This window comes from Podarcis vaucheri (genome assembly GCF_965113315.1).
Source record: "Podarcis vaucheri genome assembly, chromosome: 11".
Taxonomy (NCBI): Eukaryota; Metazoa; Chordata; class Lepidosauria; order Squamata; family Lacertidae; genus Podarcis; species Podarcis vaucheri.
The window spans coordinates 29,447,916-29,473,991 of record NC_138749.1 but is presented as its reverse complement, the minus strand read 5'-3'; the positions used below and the strand labels follow the sequence as shown (position 1 = coordinate 29,473,991).

General features: G+C 46.3%; 1 protein-coding gene and 2 long non-coding RNA genes across 7 annotated transcripts in view; 1 reads left to right on the top strand and 2 right to left on the bottom strand.

Annotated features, from left to right (window-relative positions):
* Positions 1-26,076, bottom strand: part of LOC309514763 — a 234,187-nt gene that overhangs the window by 153,678 nt on the left and 54,433 nt on the right. The gene's annotated exons all lie outside the window — the stretch shown is intronic.
* LOC309514728 overlaps positions 1,639-26,076 on the top strand; it is a 36,861-nt gene continuing 12,423 nt past the window's right edge. For all 4 annotated transcript variants that reach the window (XR_014212134.1, XR_014212135.1, XR_014212136.1 and 1 more), the window contains exon 1: positions 1,639-4,720. This is a non-coding gene — a long non-coding RNA (uncharacterized lncRNA). The remainder of the gene's footprint in view (positions 4,721-26,076) is intronic.
* On the bottom strand, positions 4,735-25,695 carry OTP (orthopedia homeobox). Of its 2 annotated transcripts, none has more exons than XM_082192015.1 (3): positions 25,478-25,695; positions 13,012-13,442; positions 4,735-5,443 (listed from the first exon to the last, which is right to left on the bottom strand). In XM_082192015.1, exons 1-3 carry the CDS (start codon positions 25,635-25,637, stop codon positions 4,913-4,915), a joined length of 1,122 nt encoding a protein of 373 aa, XP_082048141.1. In that variant the 5' UTR covers positions 25,638-25,695; the 3' UTR covers positions 4,735-4,912. The 2 variants fall into 2 exon arrangements, with proteins under 2 accessions (XP_082048141.1, XP_082048142.1); XM_082192016.1 differs by lacking the exon at positions 25,478-25,695 and adding an exon at positions 14,132-14,466.

The window sequence follows — 26,076 nt, the reverse complement described above, 5'->3', positions numbered from 1 at the left end:
TATGATAATAGGACACACTCTTGAACCAGCAGGTTAAGGCATTGGCGTAGCGTGGTTTGCTGGTGCCTGGGGTGCGCACAGGCACACCAGCTGGGGTCCAGAGGGTGAACTGAGCCCACCACACCACACCAGCCCTCAATGCCAGTGCTGCCAGAGTGACACCTCCCTACCAGAGCCTGCCCACCTGTGGCGGGGAGAGCCCAGCCAATCAACATGATCCTTGGTGGGCAAATCCCCCTGACATCCATGTAGAGGAGCACCAGGCTAGGCCATACTGGGGTTTCCCCTTGCTTGTCTCCCTCCATCTGTACCCACTCACTGTCCGAGGAGCATACTGAGCCAGGTGGCCATTCAACGAGGGGGTTGGGGATGCAGTGGTGAGGCCAGACTGGGCTCTGGGACCCTGAAACCCCCCAGTGACAGGCAGGGAAGGATGGGAAGCCAGGGACAGGGCCTGCCAGGATATGCTTGGGTGGGACAGGGATCCCTGCAAAAGGCTGTGCCTCCTTGGGGACACCTAGTTCGCACCCCTCAAAATTGTGCACTGGGGGCCATGGCCCTCCTACGCCCCATGCTACACCCCTGAGTTAAGGATGGCTGTCCATGTACTCTTTTACAACTAGAGCAAGCCACCTGTGGGTTCAATAAGTCCATCAGAAACCTAGATGCATTGGAGCATTAGAATTTAAACCAATATTGGATGAGTTTACTTCAGTGGTGGAAATACATGCACCTCACTACTATTTGCTTATGAAGACAATTTGCTTTGCCTCAAGCGCAACCCAACACATGTGACTTAACTGGTTTTCAAGTTGGGCTGCCCAAACATTAGATATGTTGATAGAGGTTTTAGGATCCAAACACTTCATCTATGTTATCTTAGTAAAGCAAGTTAATGTCATTATTATCCCCATATATATTGCAGATTTGGGTCACTTTTGGGGTATATTCTAATATTTTAATTGCCCACTTAAAAATACAATAAAGTGGTACCTCGAGTTAAGTATTTCATTCGTTCTGGAGGTCTGTTCTTAACCTGAAACTGTTTTTAACCTGAAGCACCACTTTAGCTAATGGGGCCTCCAGCTGCCGCTGCACCGCCGCTCCACGATTTCTGTTCTCATCCTGAAGCAAAGTTCTTAACCCGAGGTGTTATTTCTGGGTTAGCGGAGTCTGTAACCTGAAGCAGCTATAACCTGAAGCATATGTAACCCGAGGTACCACTGTACACAGCTGCATTTGGGAACTCTTACAAATATGCTAGTCAGAAAGCTGAGCTGGCTGCAGATCCCAGTTGAATTGATCCATTCTGCCTCCACCTAATGCGTGAAAGGACCCAAATAGAACAGTATTGTGCCTAAGGTCAGCCCTGGTGCAGTTCTGACAGAGGTTAGAGTTGGCATATCCTACCTTGCTCTTAGCCACTATGTGAGGCCAGCTCTGCAGCAACTAACCCATCAGAGCATTTCTCCACACACACACACTGTGTCCTCTTTTTAAAAAATTAGTATTAATCAAAATCTGTAAGAGAAGAAAAATTCTCAGAAGTAGGGTCTTCCTTGCTCTCAAACAAACAAGAAATGGAGAGGGAGGGAATTGTATTTTATTTGAAAAATACATTATAAAGCAGATAAAAGACCTACTGTATTTCAATTAAAGGCATGAAGCACATCATAAGGAAACTATGATATAGATTGAAAGACAAAAGGCAGAATGGAAGGATGACATCTATGTGGAGTGATACTGAATTGGGGGGTATTAAAATAAGGGCTCTCTGTTATGTTCTCTGAAGCCCCTGGTGTTAAGGATGATAAAATTAAGGATCAAATAGATCCATCTGAGATCTCTAATAACAACTGAGATTATAGAAGACACACAAAAGAGGTCATGTGCATCAGTGGATGGGGACTGGCTCTACAGACCTTAGAAGTCAATGAGAGAATCAAAATTTGTCTCTAAATGTATCCCCAAGACCAAAATAGGTGTGATGCAGCATGTTTAATTAAAGTCACTGAATATACATTCAGTTCACTGTCTGGGGGAAAATTAGATTCTAGTCTAGTTTAACAAAAACGCAAACAAAAGGGCATAATAAAAATTTCAAGAGTATTCATTTCCTGGGCCAGTGGAGCTCTAGTGTCATCAGGAGAAAGGATTAATATTTTTGCTTGAAGAAGAGGGAGCTTTCAAAAATTATTTTCAAAATGGCTCCATATGATTGCACATTATCATCCGTTAATCTGTATGTGATATTTGATTATGTTTACCTCCTGTGTGAATGCTGAATCTCAAAACTGATATTAAAGAATGATACCTTTCTCTTGCCATTGTGGTGTAACCCTGGAGAGTGACCACTTTTAAATTAGAGCTTCATTTAAATGGCATTTGGGGTGCCTAAGTTATCCAAAGGGCTCCTTCTTCAGGACACCAAATTGATTTCCTTCTCATCCTGGACCTTTAATCATTGACTTCTTTTTTATTTTATTTTTAAATTAAAGCAGCATCTGCGGAATTCACTGGGGAGCAACCAAGGGCCCTTCTGTGAAAGGCTCCAGACTTGGGCACCCTCTTGTGTGTAATTAAGAGATCTATAATTGATGTGCAGACAAAAACGATCTGAGTGAAGCATTAAAAAAACGAAGCATCCTTTTCTACCTGGTGCTTGACAACCTTCTGCCCTTTAGCAGAGCCCAAGTTTGCAAACAGCGAAGGGAAGGGAAGCGAATGTCTTCTCTGCCGTAAGATCATGTCTAGTGAGTCACAGCAACAATAACAGCGGCTCATTTGAAAGCCGGCGAAAAGATAGATTGCAAAATGCACCTTCTGCTTTCTCCAAATACATGTCAATTTCATTTCGCCCTGCCTACAACCTTTAGTCAACTGAGATGAAAGAAAACACCCGGACGCTGCTTTAATCTTAACCCGCCCTTTCAGATTTTTATTAGCAATTCTTTTTGGCTTCATATAGTTCGACACTGGGGCTTCTGTGTTTTTATTTCTTTTCTTTTTGGAGCTCACAGGCTTCGTATTCGGCAAAAAAATAAAAATAAAAATGCTAAGATTTTTACCGTCAGAAATCTGTGGACTTTCCTTGCAGTCAGCCGTGCATGCCTCTTCTCTCTGTGAAACTGAAAGGGCTTCTTTGAAATTAGCCGGATAAATTTTTGCTTTTGGCTTAACAACTAAATGATGTCACTTCTTACAAAACGTTGCCAACACAAAGGGCCCTAGACTTTTGCTGCCTTCTCTGTAACTCTCTCCCGTCCTTCGATGTGCGGGCACGAGCACAGGCGCGTGCACACACACATCGTGTGTTACTTGGTTTAACTTCAGTTGCTTCCGGCTGCTGCTGCTATTGTCATCATAACCTTGCTCGTGAGAGTTAAAAGGTCATTTACGCAGAGAAATTAAAAAGTTTATTCACATAAAGTATCCAAATTGTAATAAATGAAGTGCTTCATCGCAAAGTTCAAGCAAGCAAACTATTTCCAAATGTATGACAACCCTCCCCCCCTACCTCGCTGGATCCTAAATTTAAAAATAAGGTAGCAAGTATCTTATTTCTTCTCTCGTTTAAAACACCTCTTATCTCAAGCCACACCATCGTTCTCATTATCACATATTGAAAATGATTTTATTTATCCATTTACATTAACTTGATATATAAACTTGTTGGCAAAAGTCAAATCATATGCTTTATAGTAGCCTCAAACATTTATTAAGAAACCCAAAATTCCATAATAAATAAGCACAGACAGTAAGTTTTCTTTTCTTTTCTTTTTTCTTTTAACATATCACAAATCGACCAGTATGTAACAAGAATGCTTTATCTACACAAAACATCCTATTTCACGTTGTTTGTTCATTCTTCGAAATAGCTTCTGTTCTCTGGGATTGGACCAGCACATGCAGAAAGGGAGAAAAAAATAGCTGATTGTTTTATCTGTACAAAGTCTTTGCCAGGTTGGAGATGTCTCAAGTCCACGTGCGCCAGGCATCTATCTATCAGCCTGCTGCTCGGAGAGGGAGGGCAACAAGAGAAACTGGAGGGACAGCAATAACCGAAACAAAGAAATCAAAACGCCCACAAAAAGAAAAAAGAGTAATAGGAAGTGTTTGGAGTGGGTTCTTTTTTAAAAATCGTTTGAATCCCTCCCCCGCCCCCCAAAAAATTCGCTTAAAAATGCTTTTATCAAAATCGGTTCAATTTCCCCTTCACGCTTCACATCCTGACCACTATTCTTGCCTCGCAGCCACCCGAAGGCCAAACTTGCCCGTTAAGAAAACCTTTCTATCAAAACCCCTGCAACCAACTTTCATCTTTATTTGTACACGCACATGCACACATTGTATACTGTCTTTCTACATGAGGTGGGTTTTTGTTTTGGTGTTTTGTATAAAAAAATAAAAGCCCAACAGATGCCTGGATCTGAATTTGGCTGTGCGGGGCTTGGGACTCGGTGGGGGTAAATTAAAGGAGGAGATCCAACGAGTCCTTTTGTCAGGTTGAGTATCTCTCAAATCCTTATTAAGACACACGTCGATTGTGTTTCCGCCCTTGGAGCACAGTAGGCGGCGGTTGGGGTGAGCGTGTTCCTTGTCTGCATGTTTTTATGTGTGCGTGCGCTTGCCTGGGTCGTGTTATTTGGACGACCACGCTTAAACTCTGCCCGCAAACCAGTCCACTCACTTCTGATCCTGAGTCGACCCCCCTCGGTAAGTGTTTTGTTGTGTTTTCCCCCTCCCTCTTTTAAGTACAAAAAAATGGCGGGAGTGGGGAGTGAGGGCAGGGCTGAGGTGAAGAAGAAGAGGAGGAGGAGGAGGAATTAGAAGAAGCAAAAAGGGCGGGAAAGCGGGAGGCGCGGCTGGGGGCAGGCTGCTGGCTGGCTGGGAAGGCGGGAAGGAGACGCCATTAGGTGAAGCTCATGGAGACTGTGTGCTCTAGCGCCTTTCGGCGGAGGGAGGCGATGCTGGTTCCCCGCCACACGTCGCTGCTGTCCGGGGAGCTGCAGAGCTGCGGCGAGCCCGTCACGTTGCTGGGGCCGGGCAGGGAGGCGGGGACCATGCCGGGGAAGGCGGGCTGGTAGAGGTGCGACTGCAGGCCGGCGCCGTTGGAGCCCGCCAGGCTGTTGGACAAGCCCATGGAGTTGGGCGGGGGCCCCGCCGCCAGGCTGCACTGCGACAGCGACTGCGCCATGGCCTGCTGCCGGCCCAGCGCCGGCGGCAGGGGCAGCTGCGACACGCCCGGCATGCCTGCCGCGGCCCAGCGCGTGTCGTTGGCGTGGAAAGAGCAGAGGCTGTCGCCCATGGCGGCGGCGGCGGCAGCGGCGGCGGAGGGGAACTGGGGCAGGCCCGGCGTGGGAAGCAGCGTGCCGGGGGCGCGGAACACGTTGGTCGTCTTCTTGCGCTTCTTCCACTTGGCCCGCCGGTTCTGGAACCACACCTGGCCGCCCGTCGTCGCCGGCGGGGAAGGAAAGGACAAGTGGGGGGGAAGGACAGAGAAAAGAGAGGCCGGTTAGAGTGGCTCCCCGGGCAAAGCGCTTGAACAGGCCCCGCGTCCCTCCGCCACCCGGGCCCACGCCTCTGGCTGGAGGCCCTAAAGGCGAAGATGGAGTTGTCAGGAGGGGGGAAGAAGGCGTCTGTGTGTGGATACAGACGTATCGTGCCTGTCCTGCTGTCCGGCTAAAATATGGGTTTTTACGCACTGGTATTTTATCATTGCTCCTAACGCAAAGGACTTTCGCTGCCTTGTTTCCTTCAGCCTCGCCACGGTTCCTCCGAAACCGACCCCTAATGTTCCATTGACAAATAAGGGAGCATAAGTGAAGGGAGAAAATAAGGGCAACTGTTCTATTTCCATTGGGGACAAAAGGGAGAATACTCTTTTAAAGGTGGTGGTGGTGGAGGAGGAGGAGGAAGAGGCGGAACATTGCCCCACTCTGGACACAGATGGCTTGAGGGATAAAATAAAAGAGCTGGCATACTGTATTTACAATCCTTAGATTTTAGCCCTTTGAAATAGTATTATTATATATTTATTTATACCCTGCCGTTTCCCCTGATAGAACCCAGGAAAAACAGTAGAAAATAAAGTTATTACTCTGGTACCAATAATCTGTTATTTTACTATTGTGAGTTTGCTACTGCTGTTACTATTTTTGTAGTCATGTTTAGATTTTATAATAATTTTTCTTAAGCATCTAGACTCATATCTAGTTTGGGAGGCCTGCTATGTGACCATAGGCACAAAAGAAAAAAATAAAGCTACAATCGTACCTCATATTTCTGGAGCTAGCAGTCTAATTAATACCCTGATGCATAAACAAGTTGTGCAAAACTTGTGTTTAAGACAATGTGAATGACATGACTTTCGTGGTTCTTCTAGTACCTCATCCTAAGCACTCTTGAGATTTGCACCAAAATCATTGGTGAAATATTTCAAAGAAAACATATTTAGAGAACGGTGTCATTGTGTTTTTTCTCAAATATGCACATTTACCTTCAGACTTACACACAAGTTCCATTCCTCACATTTGAACTAGGTGTTCAGTAGTAGCTGAATTCACAAGCCATGTGGGCTCTTTAGTTTCAGTGATTTAACTTAAGTTTAGGTTAAATTGGTTTCTGACTGAGATTGTAGAAAAGTTCTTCACTAACCACTTGAGTTCACAAAATCTACAACACTTTTAAATAATCTAATGGGATATTTTATGAAGGATACCCAAGAAATATAATCAAGATAAGTACGTTAATATAAGCTATAAAATATTTATGAGCAAGAGATGCATCTGTAGGCATGTTCATTTAATGCACCAGAAGATTGTGTTTCTTGTAATAGTTTTAAAAGTATCCACCCCTTATTTGCATTAGTTCCATATGCTTAGAACAAATATATAAATTGGAATACGGACTGCATTCTTTCCCCGTCTGTACAAGGACTTTTGCATATAGAAGTACATTTTTAGCTACCCATATGCATGTATATGTGTGTGTTTATGTGAGGCTAGATATGTGTATATTTTGTATCCTGATTTGAATACATCAACAGACAATATGGAAGATGCATATTCATCTACAATTGGCATCCATATTTTATCTATGCTGGTTATTGAGAACCCTACATTTGGTACCAATGGCTGGGAATCACACATGCAACCACTGTTGCTGCCCTAAAGCATCCAGCCACAGGATCCATACACATAGCATCTGTTGCATATGTGAGCCTAGATCAGCAAGGGAATATGGATGAACAGGAGAAAGCTGTGTATTGATCTCTCTACTGGGATCAAACAAATAAGTGTGTTTTGTTACAGGTATGTGGAACACTCTGAATATACATTGCAGATAGATGTGTAGAGGTCCCATACACATTTTTATTTTTATTTTAGTGCTTAGCAGTGGTTTCCAATAGGAGTTATTCCTACTACCTGAGTACCAGAAGTTGAAAGCACTGAATATGCCATACTTCCCAGTGAAATAATTGGTATTTTCATATGTTTTTCTTCCTACTTCAAGGCATGAGGAATATTCATATTGTAAATGTAAATAAGACATAAGGGGGACTTTTCCCCAAAAGAAATAATTTATATAATGTAATTGGAAACAAAGCCAGATTAGTGACTACTTGGAAAAGATTGCTGCTTACTGAGAAGCTGAGCTTTAAATATATATTTTAAAGTTTTTGTTTTGCAGTTGACTTGTGGTGAAGCTCAAGTACCTCATTAAGGAGATGCAACAAAGATGCATTAAATCATTACTTCAAGTGAGCTGCCATTGCAATAATTGTGGAGCATTTTGCTTTAGATATTCATTCTGATGCCTTAGTTAATCAACCGAGCTTCTGTCAGCTCCACCAAACGTTGAACTCGTCTGTGTCAGCAGCTTTTCATTTTCTACTGAGCCATTCAACTCGGCTTTTTAAAAAAAATAGGCCTTTCCCAAGTGTCTAAATACTAAGCATAAATAAACAAGACTCGAACGCTAAGCATACTTGACCTGGTATCAGACTTTCAGAAATTAGTGGGACTCAACTTCTGAAAAACATCCTTAGTATTGCACTATAAGTAGGCTTTTGAATATGAGCAAGCGGGACTTGGCTGGATAGAAAAGCAAACTGAGGCGGGTACCGCGATCCTATGCAGGTTTCCTCTGATGTACCCCCCCACTGAATGAATGGCGCACACTCCCCTTCTAGCCTTAGAATACCTCTATTGAACTCAGTGAGGCTTACTTTCGAGTAAACATGTTTAGGATCGCGCGGCGCAACTATCGTGAGACAATGTTGGTATTTTTGGTTTTACTCCAGTCGAGTTAATTACATGAACGTATATGTCACGCGAATATACACAATTTTGCATGTACTGTATATGTAAATATTACTGGTTCTTAATAAGTGACTTGGCCTGGTATTCATTTATTTCTCTGTGGGAATATTCTTTAGCTTGGTGGTTCTCTCCAGCTCTCTCCCCGCGTATATCTGACCTGTTCTTTATTGCCTTCTTCTGCCTCGACCCCTTTCTCTCTTTGCACTGTCTTACCCTGCTCTGTTTTACCCCGGCCACAGCGCTGCCGCCGCCACAAGTTGATGCGTAAAAAAGATTCGTGAAAGGGCAGGAACTTTTGCAGCGCAAAAGGGGGGCAGAATGGAGATGCGTATTTGGGCTGGGCCCTGCCCAGAGTCAAATCTGGGTACATGGTGTACACCCCACTTGGTTGCTTTGCTTTTTTAATAAGGGACGCAAGCTCCAGTCTTGGAACCAGGAATTTCCGTAACAATTCCAAATCGGTTTTAGTATTTATTGTCCCACTCCAACCTTTTGTTTTAAGAACCGTCCGTGTGCGCTTTAGTAACAAAGATCCTTGTCTTGTTTGCGGGCGGTGGGCGTACTGGGTTCCCACGCCACTCTGGAATGGGGCCGCTCCGAGCTCTTGTGCCTACTCCGCTTTAGGGACAGTCTACAAGCCGCCTACGGATTTGAGAGGCTCCGGAGCACCGCCGCATTCTTTCAAACCCTTCAATTTATACAGGGAAATGCGATTGGCCATTAGCAAGAAGGAACAGCTGTTAAGGACTTAAATGTTATAGGAATAATAATAGGAAGGAAGGCAGGAAGAAAAAGATGAGAGGGAGAGAGACGGAGAAAAGTCGTGTTCAATTATGTTTTAGGGTTAATAGTTAAATGGTGGCCACAAAATCTTTTTATGTGTCATGGTTTACTGGGGTTGTAAAAGAATCTCCATCAGGTCGTCATCGCCTCACTTCAGAGCGACGGCGCATATGCTTTTGAAAATGTGAACGTATCCACTTGGAAACCGGTGCATGACAGATTAAAAGGGAGAGAGAACCTGAGGGAGGTTTTGAAAAGGCGCACATGACAACTCGGAGCTGGAAATATATTAGCCACAGGCATTTGGGCAACTTCGGCTGCGATCAGAAAACGCAGCGACTCCCCCTCTGCTTCCCCACCGCCCAACATTATTAATACAACACTGAGGGTCTAATGGAGTTTGCAATTTCAAACTCTACTTTCATGATACCTGCTGCTACAGTAATATAGACATACTGTAAATGTATTTGGAAATATATAGCCCGTTTAATTCCCCAGCTATAAATGGGGAAGAAAAAAGGGGAGAGGATATTACTTTCCTTTCTCTCCCCACCCCAACCCCCTCCTCTCACAAAGCTTTATGAAGATCTCATTGGAATCCAGCGGATGATTAATGCGAAGATTTGGTAGGAAATCTGGGGAGCTGCATTAAAGCTCAGATTTCAGGTTCATTTCGATCAGCCAGCCGTGAACTCTAGGCCGAATTCATTACGCTTTAATAGTTACTGGGAGAGGAAGAAAATGCAATTTCTCATTCCATTAGAAAACTAGAAAATACTCTCAGCTTGTCCCCTATTAAGATGTGGCAGGTGACACGGCCAGCGCGGGGGGACACGGTCAATGGAGTCTCAGCACATTATTTTTAGGTTGGTGTAAAATATTGAAAGGCAAGCCTGGCTGTGCAGAAGTTATTTCACTGATTTGCTTTTTATGTAAATAAAATATTGAAAGTTAATTAATCAGCGCGAGAGACTAATGATTATGCTTATTATATTGCATTGGATCGCTGTCATTTGCATGATTCTCGCATTGCTGCTTAATAAGCCATTCCAGGTTATAAATAATTCTGAAATTGGTTTCTAATAATGGCATGCTATAAAAAGAATGGTTTTATTACACCCGGTCTGGAAAGGGGGGGGGAGAGAGAGAGAGAGAGAGCGCAAAGTGGTAGCTTAGGCGTGGGATAGGCCTTTTCGACAAAGCAGGGGTGGGTTTTTAAAATGTAGAAGACAGGAAAGTGAGAAAAAATATAATTTATTCTTGCATATAATGGTGCATAGAGAGCAGCTCGAAAGGCGGGCGTGTGGAGCATTCCCGGATCAATGTGGAGCCCCCTACGCGCCGCAAAGGCTGTGTAAACGAGACCATAAACCCATCCATTACTCTTTCATTTCCATTTGGTCAAGTAGCAAGAATACAATGAACTGGGAAGTAAATACATTTCCCATAATTTATTTTTGCACAAGCTTACACAATGTTAATCATTCTGAAGTGTTAATTAAGAAGGTTATGTTGATTTGATTACTTTTTAAACTGCAGAACATTATTGTAAAGAATATTTAAATTGCCACTCGATTAAATTGTTTCTATTCAGCCGCCCGTAGCTATTAGCAGCGTGTAGGATTATGCTGAGGTCATTAAAATGCTCCCCCCCCCCATTTCACTTGGAGGTGAGTCCTACTGAGGTGAACGCGACTTACTTACAAGTAAGGCTGGAAAACCACGGGGGTAAAAATATGGATAGTTTCAGGCTGTAAGCGACCTCGGGTCGCCATCTGACGCACGCTTACCTTCGAAGGAAAGGCAAGAAACAATATGATTTAAAATGGAATAACAATCCTTATCACTGTTTTAATCGCGACTGGGGTCTTTGAAAAGCACTTGTTTATGTTGAAGTGGATAGTTTTATTTTGCGTTAGCAATTGTAAATGAAGCGAGGTAATTATTCTGTATTAATTAATTAACCCAAAATAAGATCGTATGCATCTGTTCATTCTCCGTAATTTCGTTTACTATCTGTAAATCGTTGTAGGGCCAGGATCCCAATATCATTTAGTTCTACGGATTTCCACCACTGGGGAGAGGAAGCGGGTGAATAATCGCTATTTCCATTCTATATTATGCATTTTGTTTCGTTCATCACATTCCTGATAATGAAATTGCTTATTAACCTTTGGAGAAACCCAGTGGAGTTTAATAGGCTTCCTGCTCTTTTCCTTTATTCCTTCCAAGTTGTTCAATTATATTTTATTTGGAACCAGATTTCATTTTAAATTTAAACTAATTAACGTTCTACACGGGTTGAATAAATCTGTATAACTTATCTAATATATATAAATTCAGAGAAGAATTGCGGTAGCTTTCTGGTTTTAGCATTGGTTTGGTTTTTAAATTGGTTTGGTTTGGGCATGCGTAACAATTTTTCTGGAAGACTCCCCATTATAGTGTTTTCTAATCTAATAGATAATATTAATGCACTTTTTATAGGTAGGTATATGGTGACAGAAACTCTGTTGAACGCAAACACAGAAGTCCTCCTTGGGATTTAAAAGTGTTGTTTCTAGATTTCCTCTGCATTTATCTGTTTGGCGTTCTTTAGTTCTGGCTAAATTAATTAGAGAGGATTTCAACTCACGAAGTACATACACATCTATTCTCTCTATACAGAGAGAAATCTCATTGATTTCCCTGTAATTAAGTTCCTCATAAACCTGTTAATGATATCAAACTAAAATGATGGTATTGGAGTCAGCAGCATTTAATTAGTGCCTTTAAAAAAATATCTAAAATGCAAATGCCTCCAGATAAATTTGATTCCACTTTAAGATTTTTTTTAAGAATACATTTTTCCTTTTCGATATCAGCGATTTCAATCAGAATAATCAAAATAGAAAGAACCAAGGAAAGGGAAAGTTCAGGACTGAGGACAGCGCAGAGTCATTTTAACTAATCGGACTGAAATAAATTCAAACCTCCCAGTATGCGAAGCAGGAAGATAACACAAAAATGATTTGTTTTCTTAAAGAGTGGGACAAATGTGTGCTGAAATTGAATATTACCTCACCACAAAAAAGAGATTTGTTATACTTCTCTTAAATTATTTCATCTTTTCTATAATGCGTCCAATGCGTTTGTTCATAAACAGAGAGTTGTTTTTGCTAATACTCCTTAACATAAAACGCTAATAAAATTAAAATTAAAACTTCTAGCAAAGGCTTTCTCTGCCTTGGGTTTTTAAGGCTCTTTGAAAATATTCCTTACACTGCTGCCTCAAACGCCTTCCTTGGTAGTGAAATCGAGCAATGTGTTTGGGATCGGAGTGCCAGTCTGTTGCCTTAGAAATCGATCTCGAAGCGTTGTAGCGTTCACTGAATGTACAGCAGCGAAATTCCCAGGCCGCTTCAAATAAACTAAGTTTTGTAACGCAGCGTCTGTGCTGTTCAGTGCTGCGATGGAGCGGAGGGCAGGATATTTATTTTATTTTATTCTTTTAATGGGAAGGCTTCGCTTTGGGCCATCGAAAGCATTGCTTTTAGTTGGTGCCGTTTTATGAAATTGCTGCATTCGCGTCTCCAGACTGGAGAAACAACAGCAGCCCTTTCTCACTTTTGAGACAACTTTAAAACAAAACGAAAACCACAAGTTCGAACTCCCGCCCCCCTTGCGTGATTGGAAATCCTTTCCGTGAGGAATTTGATTAGCTAGCCCTCGGTCCCTAATCAGGGGAGCTCAATGACCCTAATTAACCAATGCGGAGTAGTAAGTCCCGCCACCCTCCTTTTGGGTCTGGTGACGGGGGCGCCCCCTGGCCTGGAAGGCCCCCCCTGTCCCTGGACGGGGTGGGCGATGGAGGGTCGGTGGGTGGCTTGGCCGCTGGGTGGATGGACAGACGGCGAGCGCCTACCTGGACCCGGGACTCGGTGAGGCCGATGCGCAGGGCCAGCTCCTCGCGCATGAAGATGTCCGGGTAGTGCGTCTTGGCGAAGCTCCTCTCCAGCTCGTTGAGCTGCGCGGGCGTGAAGCGCGTCCGGTGCCGCTTCTGCTTCTGCTGGCCCTGCTGCTGGCCGGCCTGGCCGGGGTTCTGGCCGCCTCCGCCGCCGCCGCCTCCACCGGGCTGACCCTGCTGCTTGTCCGGGTCCTTGGCGCCGACCGAGAGCGCGCCGGGCGTGGAGCCCACGGCGGAGATGTCGTCGCCGGGCAGCAGCGTGGAGCCTTCCACCGAGTCCGCGCTGGCAGCCAGGTCGCCCGGGTGGCCTCCGGGTTCCGAGCCTCCGACGCCCAAGCGGCACTTCACCGCCTCCCGGTGGCCCAGCAGCTCGGCGGCGTCTTTCATCCCTGCGGAGGCAAAGCAGCGGCCCGCCGCGATTCAGCCAGGCGCACACCACGGTCCACCCCCGGCCGGCGGGCCCGGACGGTGTCCACCAGCGCCCTAGGCCAACCCGGCCCCCGACGGGGAGGAACCGGGCCGGCCCACCTAGCCTCCTTCCCACCCCCCAAGAACTTGGGAGCCATCCCGCTTGGATAGTCGCCCCGGACACCCTCTCCTCGCCGGAGGGGGCCGCCTTGCGCCTTCGCCGGGAGAGGCTCCCGAACATCCACCTGTCCAAAGCCAAGGGCACCTCAATTTATTTCTTAAGGGTAGGCAAACTAGATACACACATGCAGGATTATTTCAAAAGACCAAAAAAGAGAGACTTAAAGAAAATAAAAAACAAAACAGGAAGAGGACAAAGGAGAGGGAGAGGGGCCACAACCTAAAACGAAATGGCCCCCCAGTTCCGCTACTGCTGCTTTTGGATCTACATATTCCATAGGTGGTTTGTTGTTGTTTTTAAGATGGCGTTAAATCAAATCAAACTTTAATACAGTACAATTACTTTTAAAGAAATTAGTCGCATTAAGGTAAAATCAGGCACAAATTGTCCATTTCCTGCCCGGGGCTTCTTCCTTGGCTGCAGGTGCTGCTGGGGGCGAGGGAGAGGGAGGAAAGAGGGGGGGAAGAGAAGCTTTGGGGGGCAACTCACCGAGCCGGGCGTCCAGGAGGTCGGCGTGAGAGAGCATCGCGCACCGCTCCAGGGCGAAAGCTGTACCCCCCCAAATTTTAGCGGTTGGTGGTGGGTTTTTTTATGGGGAAAAAAAGTTGCACCGGATCTCTCTCTCTCTCTCAAGCTTATAGATATATATTTATATATAGATCGCCTAAATGAAAGAAAATTCGGTGTGTGGTTAAAAAGGGGGTCTCTTGCATTATAATGTCCTTTAGAGAGACGGGGAGGTGCTTAACACTTCAGTGAACCCGTGAGCAGCTCAGCGAAGGGACCAATCAGGAGGGCAGCCTGCAAATGTCAGCACCCAAAGAGTCCCCGCTCCACCCGCCCGCAGCCTCAGCACCACCAGCCGCAGCAGCAGCAGCAGCAGCAGCGCCGAGCCGCGCGGGCTGGGCTTTTAAAGCCCCCGTCGCCATTCGCCTTCTCTCCCGCCCCGCGCTGATGAATTGCCGGAGAGGCAGCCTCCTCCGCCCCCCTCTTATTTTTTCTTTCTTTCTTTTTTTAACAAAAGTGACCTCCTGATCAAATTAGTTGAAAATGACTGACAAAGCCAACCCAATAAAAAGAGGAATATAGGTGGCTGGGGGGGGGGGGGGACAGAAGTGAATGGCTGGTATGTTGTGCTGTTCCTTTCCCCCATCGCCACCACCGTCTTACACACACAGGCACTTTTTAATGTCTTCGTTGTGGTGTGTTGTTGCTGTTCTTTTGCCGTCGCTTTGGGGTTTGCGGGAGGGAAAGAGCGAGGAAAAAGGACACAGAGATTCTGCACAGCTGTGGAGTGGCGGGGGTGTATCTGTTCTGGGGATAAATTGTGTTGGATGGCTTTATTTAAGGATTTCTAATGTGAGGTATAAACTTAAGTGCATCCACTAATGTGGGATGGTTGGAAAACGCAGCAGAGAGGAAAGCTGAGTGTGACCCTAATGAAACGTCTGTAGTAACCTGGATCTTTGCAGCAGTCTTTCCTCCTCATCCCTCCTCCTCCCCGCCCGCCCCCCAAATCCCCACAAGGATCTCAATCCGCTGAATTACATATTTGTATAAAACAGGAATAATTCCAGCAGTTGTCTTGGTTTAAGGAGAAGGCAGCGCCTCCAGGCGCCTCCTTCATTCACCTGGGCGTGTGAGAAAGTTTCTAAGTTCAGCTTGTCTCCAAACTCAGTTTAAGACAGTAAATAAAGCTGAACGTTGTTTTTTTTACAAAAAGAAACAAAACAAAACATTATTTTCCTCTTGAATATGTTAAACTATCCCAACAATTTCAAGTGCTTTGCACAAGGGAAGCGAACCATTTCTAATGTTCTGATTTTTCAAAGCCAGCCAACAACAAAGTTTAGATTAGTAATATATTTCTAACCAGAGTAATTTTCAAGATCATTAGGCATTTATGTAATTAGTGCCAAATCTATAAGCTTTTATTACGATTATTAGAGTAAAATCAGTATAAATTTGTACTAATTTACTACTGTTTAGACTTGGCTGTCAAGGCAAGAGGTTCTTATTGTAAATGATAACGGAGGAAATTAAGTGCAAAATTCTGTACCGTTTCTGATCCGCTCCTAAACAATCCGTTTCAATTGTATTTGTAGCAGAACAGAATGGCCTTTTAAAGTTATTTGATTCTTTTTTCTCTCTCTCTCTCCGCCCCATTCTCTAAAAGGGGGGGGGGGCTGGAATTGCCATCTAGGCCAGGCACAATGAAAACTGATATTTCCTTCTTCCAGCTTGATTAACATTGATTTTTAATTCGAGAGTGATGCAATTAAGATTATTCATGTAGTGCAAATAAAGCTCACACACACACACACACACACGAGCAAGCGAAGATGGGTGGGGGTGGGGAATTCACCTGGGAGATTCTCTCTGCTCAGTAATAACCGGGCGAATGGCTTTTTTGATTATTGTTGGTGGTGCTGCTGCTGCTTCGCCGCCCGACGGACACCCACAAAACATTGCTCGGCCTTTGTGTTTGGGGTTTCTTAACCCCCTCCCCGCTTTTCCTTTCCCGATGGCAACGCAGGGGTGGTGGGTTTCGGGCTGGCACTGAAAAGGGGAGACAAAGGAGGCGGCCGAGCGAGCTGTGGGGCAGTTGAGCGCCTGGCGAGCCCGTCGATGATCCCATTCAAGGGGTCGCTGTCAGGCTGGAGAGCGTGAAGGGCTGCCCGCCTCTCGGCCCTGTTTGGAAGACTTGGAAGCAGCAAGCCCAGCCCGAGAGCAAGGGGGTGGGCGCGGGGGGGGGAGAGAGAAGGCCCTGCTGCTCCAATCTCCCCAAAGTAGCTAACCATCACCAGCCGGAAAAGACAAAAGAAGCAGACCAAGCTCCCCGCGATGCCCACTTTACAAGGGGAGCGGGAGTAAGCCTGCAGGAGGGTTGTGGAAGGGGCAGTCGATGGTCTTGGCTCGCTCCCCCCTACCCCCACCGAGTGGCCGGCCTGCCTGCCTGCCTGCCTAGTGGAAAGGGCAGGTGGCCACTTTGGGCAGCTAATCCCCGGGAGTCTCAGTCTTGCTGGGCGGCACACACTCCACCTTTTGAACAGCGCATCTCACGAGCCGGAATAGTTTTGCCCAATTCTCTTTCTCTCTCTCTCTCTCTCCCCAACCCATTCCCAGCTGATCCCAGACACACCCACACACCCCGCAGTGCCCTCCTGCCTCGCCTCCTCCTGTTTCTAGTGGCCTAGCACATTTCCAAGGGTGGCTTCCCTTCCTTGCCTTTTTGGGAAGTGGGGGTGCTCCATATCTCTCTGCCCCTCAGGCCCCCCCCCCCAAAATCTGCCAACTTCCACCAGATCCTGAGCTCGGCTGGCTCGGCGTGCGCCTTTCAAGTCGATAAATAAAGGGCGTAATAGTTAATAGGCAGCCCCATCATCGCGCTTAACAAGGGGCTGGGACCCGCGGCTTATCCATCTCGCTTAGGAGCCGCGGGAAAACAAGGCTGCGGCGTGATGGATGGCGCGCTCCCTTTTATGACTTTTCTATTGCTCTTGATTTTTATAGCAGGATAAACAAACTAAATCATTCCTTCCGAGGCTTCAAAGCGCGATGGGCTTGCGGGGGGCTTCATGGGTGGGGAGGAGGGGAGAGAGAAGGGAGGCTGTGAGAGGGAGAAAAGGGAAGAAAAGAATGGAAATCGGGAGGGAGGAGGAGGAGGGGAGGGGGAAACCGGGACTAGACGCTTGTCAGAGTGAAAATATTCTTGATTTTTCTCTATGTAAAACACGCGCGCCCCCACACACACGTTTCATCTTCTCCGCCTCTTGGATCCAAGAGTATTGGAGGAGAATTGGATTCCACCTGGGCTGAGCCGGAGATGTATTTACAAAGATCTCCCAGCCCCTCGTCATCTTTCCCCCCTCCCCCACCGCCCACCTCCCTCCCTCTTCTCTACTTCCTCACCCCCCCCCCCAGCAAGCCAGAAAAGTGCCAGTCAGGCCCATTCCTTGGATAATGGAAGGTATTTCCCACCTGATCAGGCAAAGTGAAGTCCCTAACAAGGCACGGCTTAGCACAATGGCCCCCAAAATCTCCACCATGACAAGAGTGTTCTTCAGAAAATCACTTCAGAGCCAAGTAAAAGGATTTTCTATGACGGATCCGGCGATTTTCCCTCCATAAATAGGTTTTAGATTGTTACACACACGTAGGACTGGAACAAAGGGAACGACCAGGGAACATATTGCTTGCCCCTAATAAAATTTATTTAGGCGGTTTACTCCTCATAAAAAAGAGAGATTGAATTTTGTACAAGAGTGCCCCTGCCAAAAGGGCTGGGCGCCGGGAAATCACCCCCGCTTTGGGGTGTCCTCCTCCTCCTCCTCCTCCTCCTCTCCCCCTGCGCGCCGCCTGCTGCCGCCGCTGCTTCCAGTCGGCCAAGCCGTGGAGAGGGAGGGGGGCATGTCCAGACACAGCTGGAGGCGGAGAGGGGAGGCCGAGGGCCGCTTTGGGGGTCGGCAGGGGTGGGGAAACAGAAATAGACATCGCAGATAGAGAGGCGCCGCCGTCAACTGCGGCCTGGAGGAAGAGGAGGGTTGGGGAGGGGACTCTGGAAGTGCCACCTTCAGGGGCTCCTCAGACGCGGCCGCAACAGAAAGAGGATGGGTTTCACACACACGCACCATTTTGACCCAGATCTGGGGTTATTGTCCTTGCCCCCTTAAGGCCTCGATCCCACCACTGTTTTCCAAAGGACTCAAATAAGGGGGGGGGGCACGGGCTGGGATGCGGGGGGTCCACTTGTTTATTTGAATCTTCGAGGCGCCTTTGGCACAGCGGCAGACACCCAGGAAGCGACTCTGCCTGGCTTCCTAATTGCTTTGCACACTTAACAGAAGCTGCCCCCCTCCTTTGCCTTTCTTGTCGCCCCCCCCCCCTTTATAGCTGGTTATCACTTCTGTTCAAAAACAGGCTGGTCAGCGGAAGTTCTTTTCCCACACAGGAGTTCCTTGCCTTGCTCTGCATCCTTAGGGTGGAAAGAAGTTCCCCTTCGAAATAAATTCGTTTAGGATTTAGGGGGCGTATTTCCCTCCTTTTAGCCGACGGTTTTGTTTTCTTTAATTTTGGAGGATGCAATTTGGTGCGCGCGCGTGTTTTCGGGGGTTGGGGGAGCAAGTGTGTCTTTTCAGGGCTGAAATATGACACGTTATGATAATTATTATTCACATTGCCGCTATTTAAATGCTGAATGGTAACATCGCTGCCTCTAATGAGAAAGCGTCTCCCTCCATAATTAACGATCTCACATTTTCCTATTTTCTTTGCCTGATGAAAAGAATCAATTTTAATTCCTTGCAAATTACAAGCCCACTTTTGGGAAGGGGGGTGCGCGCGCCTCGGCTCCATTTGCTTGCAGAAAACAAATCAAGTGACTTCTTAGGATCTCGCGGACTACCTCTCTCGCCTGGCCTGGGTCAGCCGCCGGCAAATCAAACCCGGGGCTTGATTAAGAAACGGAGGGAAATGGAGGAGAGCAGGCGGGGGCGGGGGCCGAGCGGGAGAAGCGTCTCCAAGCCGAAGCCACTTCTGGGTTAGAGTTGCGCCAAGCAAGCCCCTTCCTGAAAACGCGGCTGGTGGGAGAACGAGATGTAGCTCCCAGTTTGCGTCTTCTCATGAGCTCAGGCGGTATCTTGAGGATCGGGGGGATCTTTTGGCATCCGGAGGAGAGGGATCTGGTGGCACCTCGGAGGGGGAAACTTTGTCCAGAGTTGAAACGCCCACGAGAAAATGGTGGATCGGGGCGCGCGCAAGTTCAGGAGGCCCACCACAGAGATGGGAGAGGTCACGATTTCTTCTTCTTTTCCTCTTTGAACCTAAAACTCCCTCTGGTTTTTTGTCCCGCACCCCAGCAAAAGTCTAAGAATGACGCAGTTCTTATTCTGCAAATGCATCTGTCTCAATCGAACAGACAAATCAGATCTCTGCTTGCTTGCCAGCCGCCAGCAGGTGCCTGCAAAAAAACCCCAAACAAACCCTGAGCTGTGGACCCGCTTGTATTTTTTAAATATTTTTTTTATTTTAAGGCTGGCTCGTTTCAATTAATTTTTCATCAATCGGTTTTGGGGAGGGGAACTGTTTTTAATAGGAGACAGGTTTAATTTCGCCCTCCGCCTCTCTCCCCACCCCCACCCCCCAGGTTGCAGCCGAAACAAAAATCATATGATTGCAAAGCTGGAACCGCGGCAGCGCTCAAAATCTAGCGCAGCCTGGGCGAAGTTATTTATTTTATTTTGTTTTATTTGTGTTCATTTCCCTTTCCTACGTTCATTGGCAGCAAAAAATGTCTTTCTGCTGAGCCCAACAGACTTCTCGCGCTTTATAGAAGAAGCCAGAAGGCTCGGACTACACACGAGTATTTCAAAGTTTACCCTTGTCGACCGATTATTATTATTCTTATTATTATTTTCTGGAGAGATGGTGGGGTGTAAAGCGGAGAAAAACGACAATCGTGCGCGCGCCTCTTCTTTAAGAAAAGGAAGCGAGGCACTCAAACACACGCAAAAAGCCTGGCTGACTAAATAGGCGATCAGACGCGACCATGAAAAAATATACATCTCCAGTTTGACAGAGGCGCGTTTAAGTTTCCCTTCCTTCTCTCTACAACGCCACCCTGTTAATCTGGCCAATTACCCGGGTTGGCTATAATAAGAAACATACATATTTTTGTTTGTATGTGTTAAGTTGGGCCGCTTTTCTGATTTCTATTTGCTCAGGATAAATAATCATATATCAGTTATTCAGTTAGGTGACAAGCCTCGTAATTGGAATAAAAAGAAAACATCTCATCCTTATCTCTTTCTATAACTAGATATAGCGCTAATAAGACTGCATCAATCTTATCTAGCAAAAGAAATAAAATAGACAAACAAACAAATTCGCCTCCAACAAGTTAATGCGGTGTATCTGAGTGGAAAGTAGATATTTTCACGCATTCTGGAGATGAGGAGTGACTTTTAATAAAATCACAAGAAAAACAAATGTAATTCTGTAAGCAATTTCAGAGATCAGCCCCCCTTCTCTCTCCCTCTCCCCCCGTCTCTCCTCTCCCTCCCCCCCCCTCTTTCTCTTTGCCGCTTGGTTAATATTCTCCAGCCGTCCTAACCTTTTCTTTTAAAACCCAGTTAGCGCCAGGAATATGACTGTCACTCAATATAGAGGGGGGGGGAGACGGACACACACACCTTTCGGTCCACCTTCTTTTATTATTTGGGGAGGGGTGGGGGCAGCTCTGGAGGTAATACGGCTTATTTTACCAGGATGATTTTTGTTGACTTTCCCCCCAACCACCCGCCTCCCCTTCCCCAGCAACCCTGCTCTCTATTCTCTCTCTCTCTCCCCATCACCACCACCTTCCCATTCCTTTCCCCCCGCTCCCCCTTCTCCTCCAGCCCCCAAGTGCGGCTAATTCGGGGCGTCTATATTCACTCAATTAGAGAAATCTAAAGAGAAAATCGATCTTCCATCTGCAGAAATGCCAGCTTAACAAATTAGATTCTTGTTTCGTGCAGGTGATTTGGTGACAGTTGGGGAATTAGAAGTAATAAGTTGTTGTGTTTCAGACCACCTCCCCCTACCAGCGCCATCCCCCCTCCCCTCCCCCCCATCTCTTTTTCTCTCCCTTCTTTCTCCCTCTCGGCTGATTCCCCCCCCCTCCATCCCGAAAGCCCCGGCGGGAGAAGGGAAGGCGAGAGCCGCCCGGGCGCCGTGGCCCCGCCTGGGTCGCCTCCTGCTCCGGCCGAGCGGTCCAAGAGGCGAGCGAGCGGCCCCGCATCTCCCGCTGTAATTAGCGCTGCTGCCCTCCATGTGGGCTCGATTAAACCGTGATTTAGCCGAAAGAAATATAATTATGGCTGCAAATAAAATAATCAGCATTGAAGAGCGATTTCCTTAATGAGATGGAGCGGTTGCACGTCACGGAGTAAAGGGGTCTCATTAAGGGGTGGTAATGAGGCTTGGGTGGAGATGGGGAGGAACGCGAACGCCGGAGCCAAGATGCTCGGGATTGCCGCCACTCGCCCAAGCCGGCGCGCCCAGGCTGGTCGGTCAGCCAGCTAGCCAGCTAGCCAACCATCTAACCAGTCAGTCAGCCGGGCCGGGCTCGAAAGGGGCTGGGTAGGTAGGGAGACTCCCAGTGCCGGCTTGGTTTTGGAACAGGGGTGCCACGGGTGCGCGCTCTGCTGCCGTGGACCCTGAAGCGGAGCTTTGCGACCCAGGCTGCAAGCCACGGAGGGGCCAAAAGGTATTCCCTCTGCCTGGAGCTGCCGTGTGGGGAGAGGGCCTTTCGGCCCACGCAGCTTCTCACTCCCTCCAAGCACTTGAGGACCCACGGACTTGCCCTTGCCCCTGCCCCACACCGCGCTCTGCGCCCAAAGGCGCAACGTCCACACACGTGCGCAAGGAACACGGGGCAGCCGTTGGCTTTCGCCCAGCCCTCCTCCCGCAGAGGGCGTCGTGTCCTGTCCCAAGTGGTGCTGAAGCCAAGCCCTGGAAATGCCCCTCCACCAGATAGCATCGGGCTCCCCCTCCCATCACTTCCAAAACCAGCCATCTTGTTATACCAGAGTGCCCCTGCCAAAGGTCCATCTAGTCCAGGAGCCTGTTCTCGGAGTGTTATTTAGAGAGAGGGAAACCCACCAGCTAACTTGTCATGAGTATGATAGCACTCTCGCTGCTTGTGATTCGCAGCAGCTGGCATTCAAAGGCATACTACCTCCAGCAGTGGAACACAGCCACGGTGCCTAGTATCCACTGATAGCCTTGTCTTCCATGAATTTGCCTAGTCCTCTTTTGAAGCCATCCAAGCGGGTGACCATCACTACTTTCTGTGGGAACTGATTCCATTGTTTTGCTATGCACTGTGTAAAGAAGTAATTTCTTCTGTCCGTCCTGGATCTTCAGCATTCAGCTTCATTGGATGGTCCGAGGTTCTAGAATTATGAGAGAGGGAGAACAACTTCTCCCTGTCCACTTTCTTGCCACCATGTATTATTTTAGGTTTAGTTAATTTCATTTTACGCAGGTTGCACATTGACAATAAAGGTATTTCATTCATTCATTCATTCATTCACTCACTCACTCACTCACTGGAAGTTGGTGTTCAGAATATGAAAAGGGAAGAGTATCCATACAGTACATACATTTGCCACTTTTTTTCTTTATAGAGAAGGGAAAGGGCTCAGTAAATATAAAATACACATCTAATTTGTCCCCTTATGCATCTTTTCTGGCAAGTTAGATATTTGATTTTGTAAAATGAGCATATAATGTCCTAATGTTCTTTTTTCTCACTGATATAGGAGCCTTTAGAAATCAAAGTGTCTACAAAATGCTTCCCACTTTAAATATGTTTATGTTTTTCACTATTCTCAACCCGTTTTACAGAACTGAAGTTCTACACCATCTGCGCAGGTGCCATGGTTGGCATCAATTCAGAAGAGGCATTCCCTACTTTGTGACAGAGAAAATGAAATATCTACAATTTTTGAAAGTTCTTGTATTAGAAACAATTAAGACTTAACCCCCGCCTGCCACTGCTATCCAATTTAAAAGGGGCACCTTTTTGTCAATCAGAAGGCTTTAATATGTTAATGTGACTATTAATCAAATCAAAGTTGCAGATCTAAGCTAAAAATAGAGTAATAGAGGACAGAAGAGAAGTGGTGCAGGGTCACCACCAGCTCTGCTGAGAAGTCTCCACCAGCTTTCACCTGGCAGCAGCCACTGAATCCAGCTGCAGCTGAGCAGGGAAGAGAAAGGATGCAGGGCTACTCCATTGGCTCAGCTGACCAGGCTAGCAACTTTGGGTACCTTAACTCAATGAGCTTTTGCACCCAAGATACTTGTTGGAAGAACATGTAACTAAGATCTTATACCCAAGTTTGATTATTTCCTCCTCTCTCCCAATTAATTTCCCTTTTTTTGTTGTGCCATTTTAGATTGCTAGCCTGGGAACAGTTTTTTTCAATGAACTGTAAGCCACACCAGAAGCCTATTTTGGCAGAAGAGACTCAACTTGAGTCTCTTGTTTTTAATTGCTGTGTTATTTTAATATACTTTAACCATTAATATTTATATTTTAGCTATTTACATACCTTGGTTTTTATATTTTGTAAACATCCTAGAAGCTGGTTTTGGCAGTAAGCTGTATAGCATAATAAGAAATAAGCCCAACTCAGAATAAATAGGGGTTGTGCCCAATTCACTGTAATCACTCTGGCAGTCTCAGTCCTTACTCTGCAGCTGGCAAGCTTTGCCGTCCTGCATGTCCAATTCAGAAGGTTCAGAACCCGGACAGCTTCTACTTGGCTGCAGAGGGCTCATGTTTATCCATTCCTAAAGAGACCACAGATTGGCTGATAGCATACTGTTGCTTTATTGTTTTATCTTTAGTACTCCTCTGTCCTCTTGCTTAAATATATTGACTTGTGAACTGCCTTGGCAGTAGACAAATGCACCAAACAAGCAAACTTGCAATCACCAGTTGAACTGCCTCTATTAGAAGTATTGTGCCGGAATCAATATAAGGTGCTGTGAGAATACTCTCCGTGGTATTTGATCTGGGTTGGCTGTTCCAAACATGCACATTACCACTTAATGTTGCATTCATTCAATGATATATACCCTAATGAAAACTTCCTACAATTAATAAACAGGAGGAAACTTCTGACACCAGGTTTTCCTGGCATCTCATTATTTTAAGTTAATGGTTCTAATCCAGTCATGGACCTCTCTGAAACTCCCTGCAGGAGAAGTGCAGGCTTATTTCTAACCACTTTCCCACTAATGTCTTCAGGTAGAATTTTAATATACACTTATTATTAGACTTATATCCCTCTTGTCCTCCAAGAAGCTCAAGTCAGTCTACGTGGTTCTACACTCCTTTACTTTGTCTTCACAACAACCCAGGAAAAATCTCATAGAAGCCCAAGAGGAACATGCTTGCTCAAGTGCCCAGCAGAAAAGAAGTGGGGCCTCATTTGTGGCAGTAAGGAGGAGGAGGAGCAGCAGCAGCAGCACATGGATGACCTGATTCTGAAGGACCATCGAAGCCAGATGCTCAAAAGTTCCTTAGTGGTAACAACAACCTTCCTCCCATCTCATTCTAGACCTGGAAAGTGCTTGAAATTAAAAGGTGGCACTTTATGTGTGTATCCAGATTGCTGCTCTTCTTGGAACTGGATGTACTGGCATTGCATGCAGCCCTTGGTGGGTATAACGCAGTGCCCAATGTTCCACACCCATCTTCCAGGAAATATTATGAAGCTTGCATAGATCCTATTAATGTAACTTCACTAATGAACTTTCAAGCATCTGGCAGAAGAGGGATTTACTGTTGGCAGCCTTGTGCCAGCTACTGTCTCTCAGCCTAACCTACCTCACAGCTATGGTGGCTGATGCTCGTTGAGACTTGTAGGGCAGAAGGCAGAGAGGCCAGCAGCAGCCACAGCCAATGAAGTTGAAGCCAGAACTAATGACAGACAGGTGGCGATTGGCTAAGGGCAGACTGAGGTTGCTGGGGCAGTGCCTCCTCTGACTCACAGAGCTGTTGTGAAGATGAAACAAGGAAAGGGAGAGCTGTGTAAGCCACCATGAGCTGCTTGATGGAAAGATGGTATATAAGGGAGGTGGAGTAATGACCAGACAAAATAAAGAACTGCCCCAAAGCTTCCTTTCCCCTCCATACCAGCAGCCCCTTCAGGGTTGGTGTTGTTTGGGCCACAGAAAAATGGGTCAGGCTCTATAGACCACAGACTAACTAATTGAAGGGCATCCGCTCCTCCACAACCCCCCACCCAAGGCAACCCAAAATCCACAGCTGGACAATACCTTTTATTAGGACCAGCCAAAATGTCACCAGATAGCGGAACAAGGCTTTTAGTTCTGTATAACTCTTCTTTAGGCTGGATGTTACACACCTTAGGCTGGAGGTTACATACCTAGGAGGATTCTGGAATAAAGAAACAATGGTCACAGCCACACGAAACATTTAAAGCACTCATAATTTAACATTCATGCCTTCCCCAAATAATATTGGAAACCGTAGTTCCCAGCACCCTTAACGAACTACATTCCCCAGTGTAAGAGTGCTTTGACTGTGTGGTGTGGATGTGACTAATGGCTCTTCCTCATTTTTTAAAACCTGAAGCCCAGTTGTTATCCATACCTCCCCCCAACCAAGGTCACTTAAAAGTCACCCCAGCCCCCTTTTAAGCAGTCTGCCAAACTGACTGAGTCAATGACTAATAAAGGTGGAATTTTTTCAAGTTCATTCAAGGGTGATAGTGAGCACAAAGGGTGACTGCATACTATTAACTTCCTTAATTCTTATTAAACATTTTTATATATATAAAGAAAACACAACCAGTCATTCACTTAGTTCAAGGTGTTTGTAATTAATTTTCCATTACATTTGACTTTCATATAAA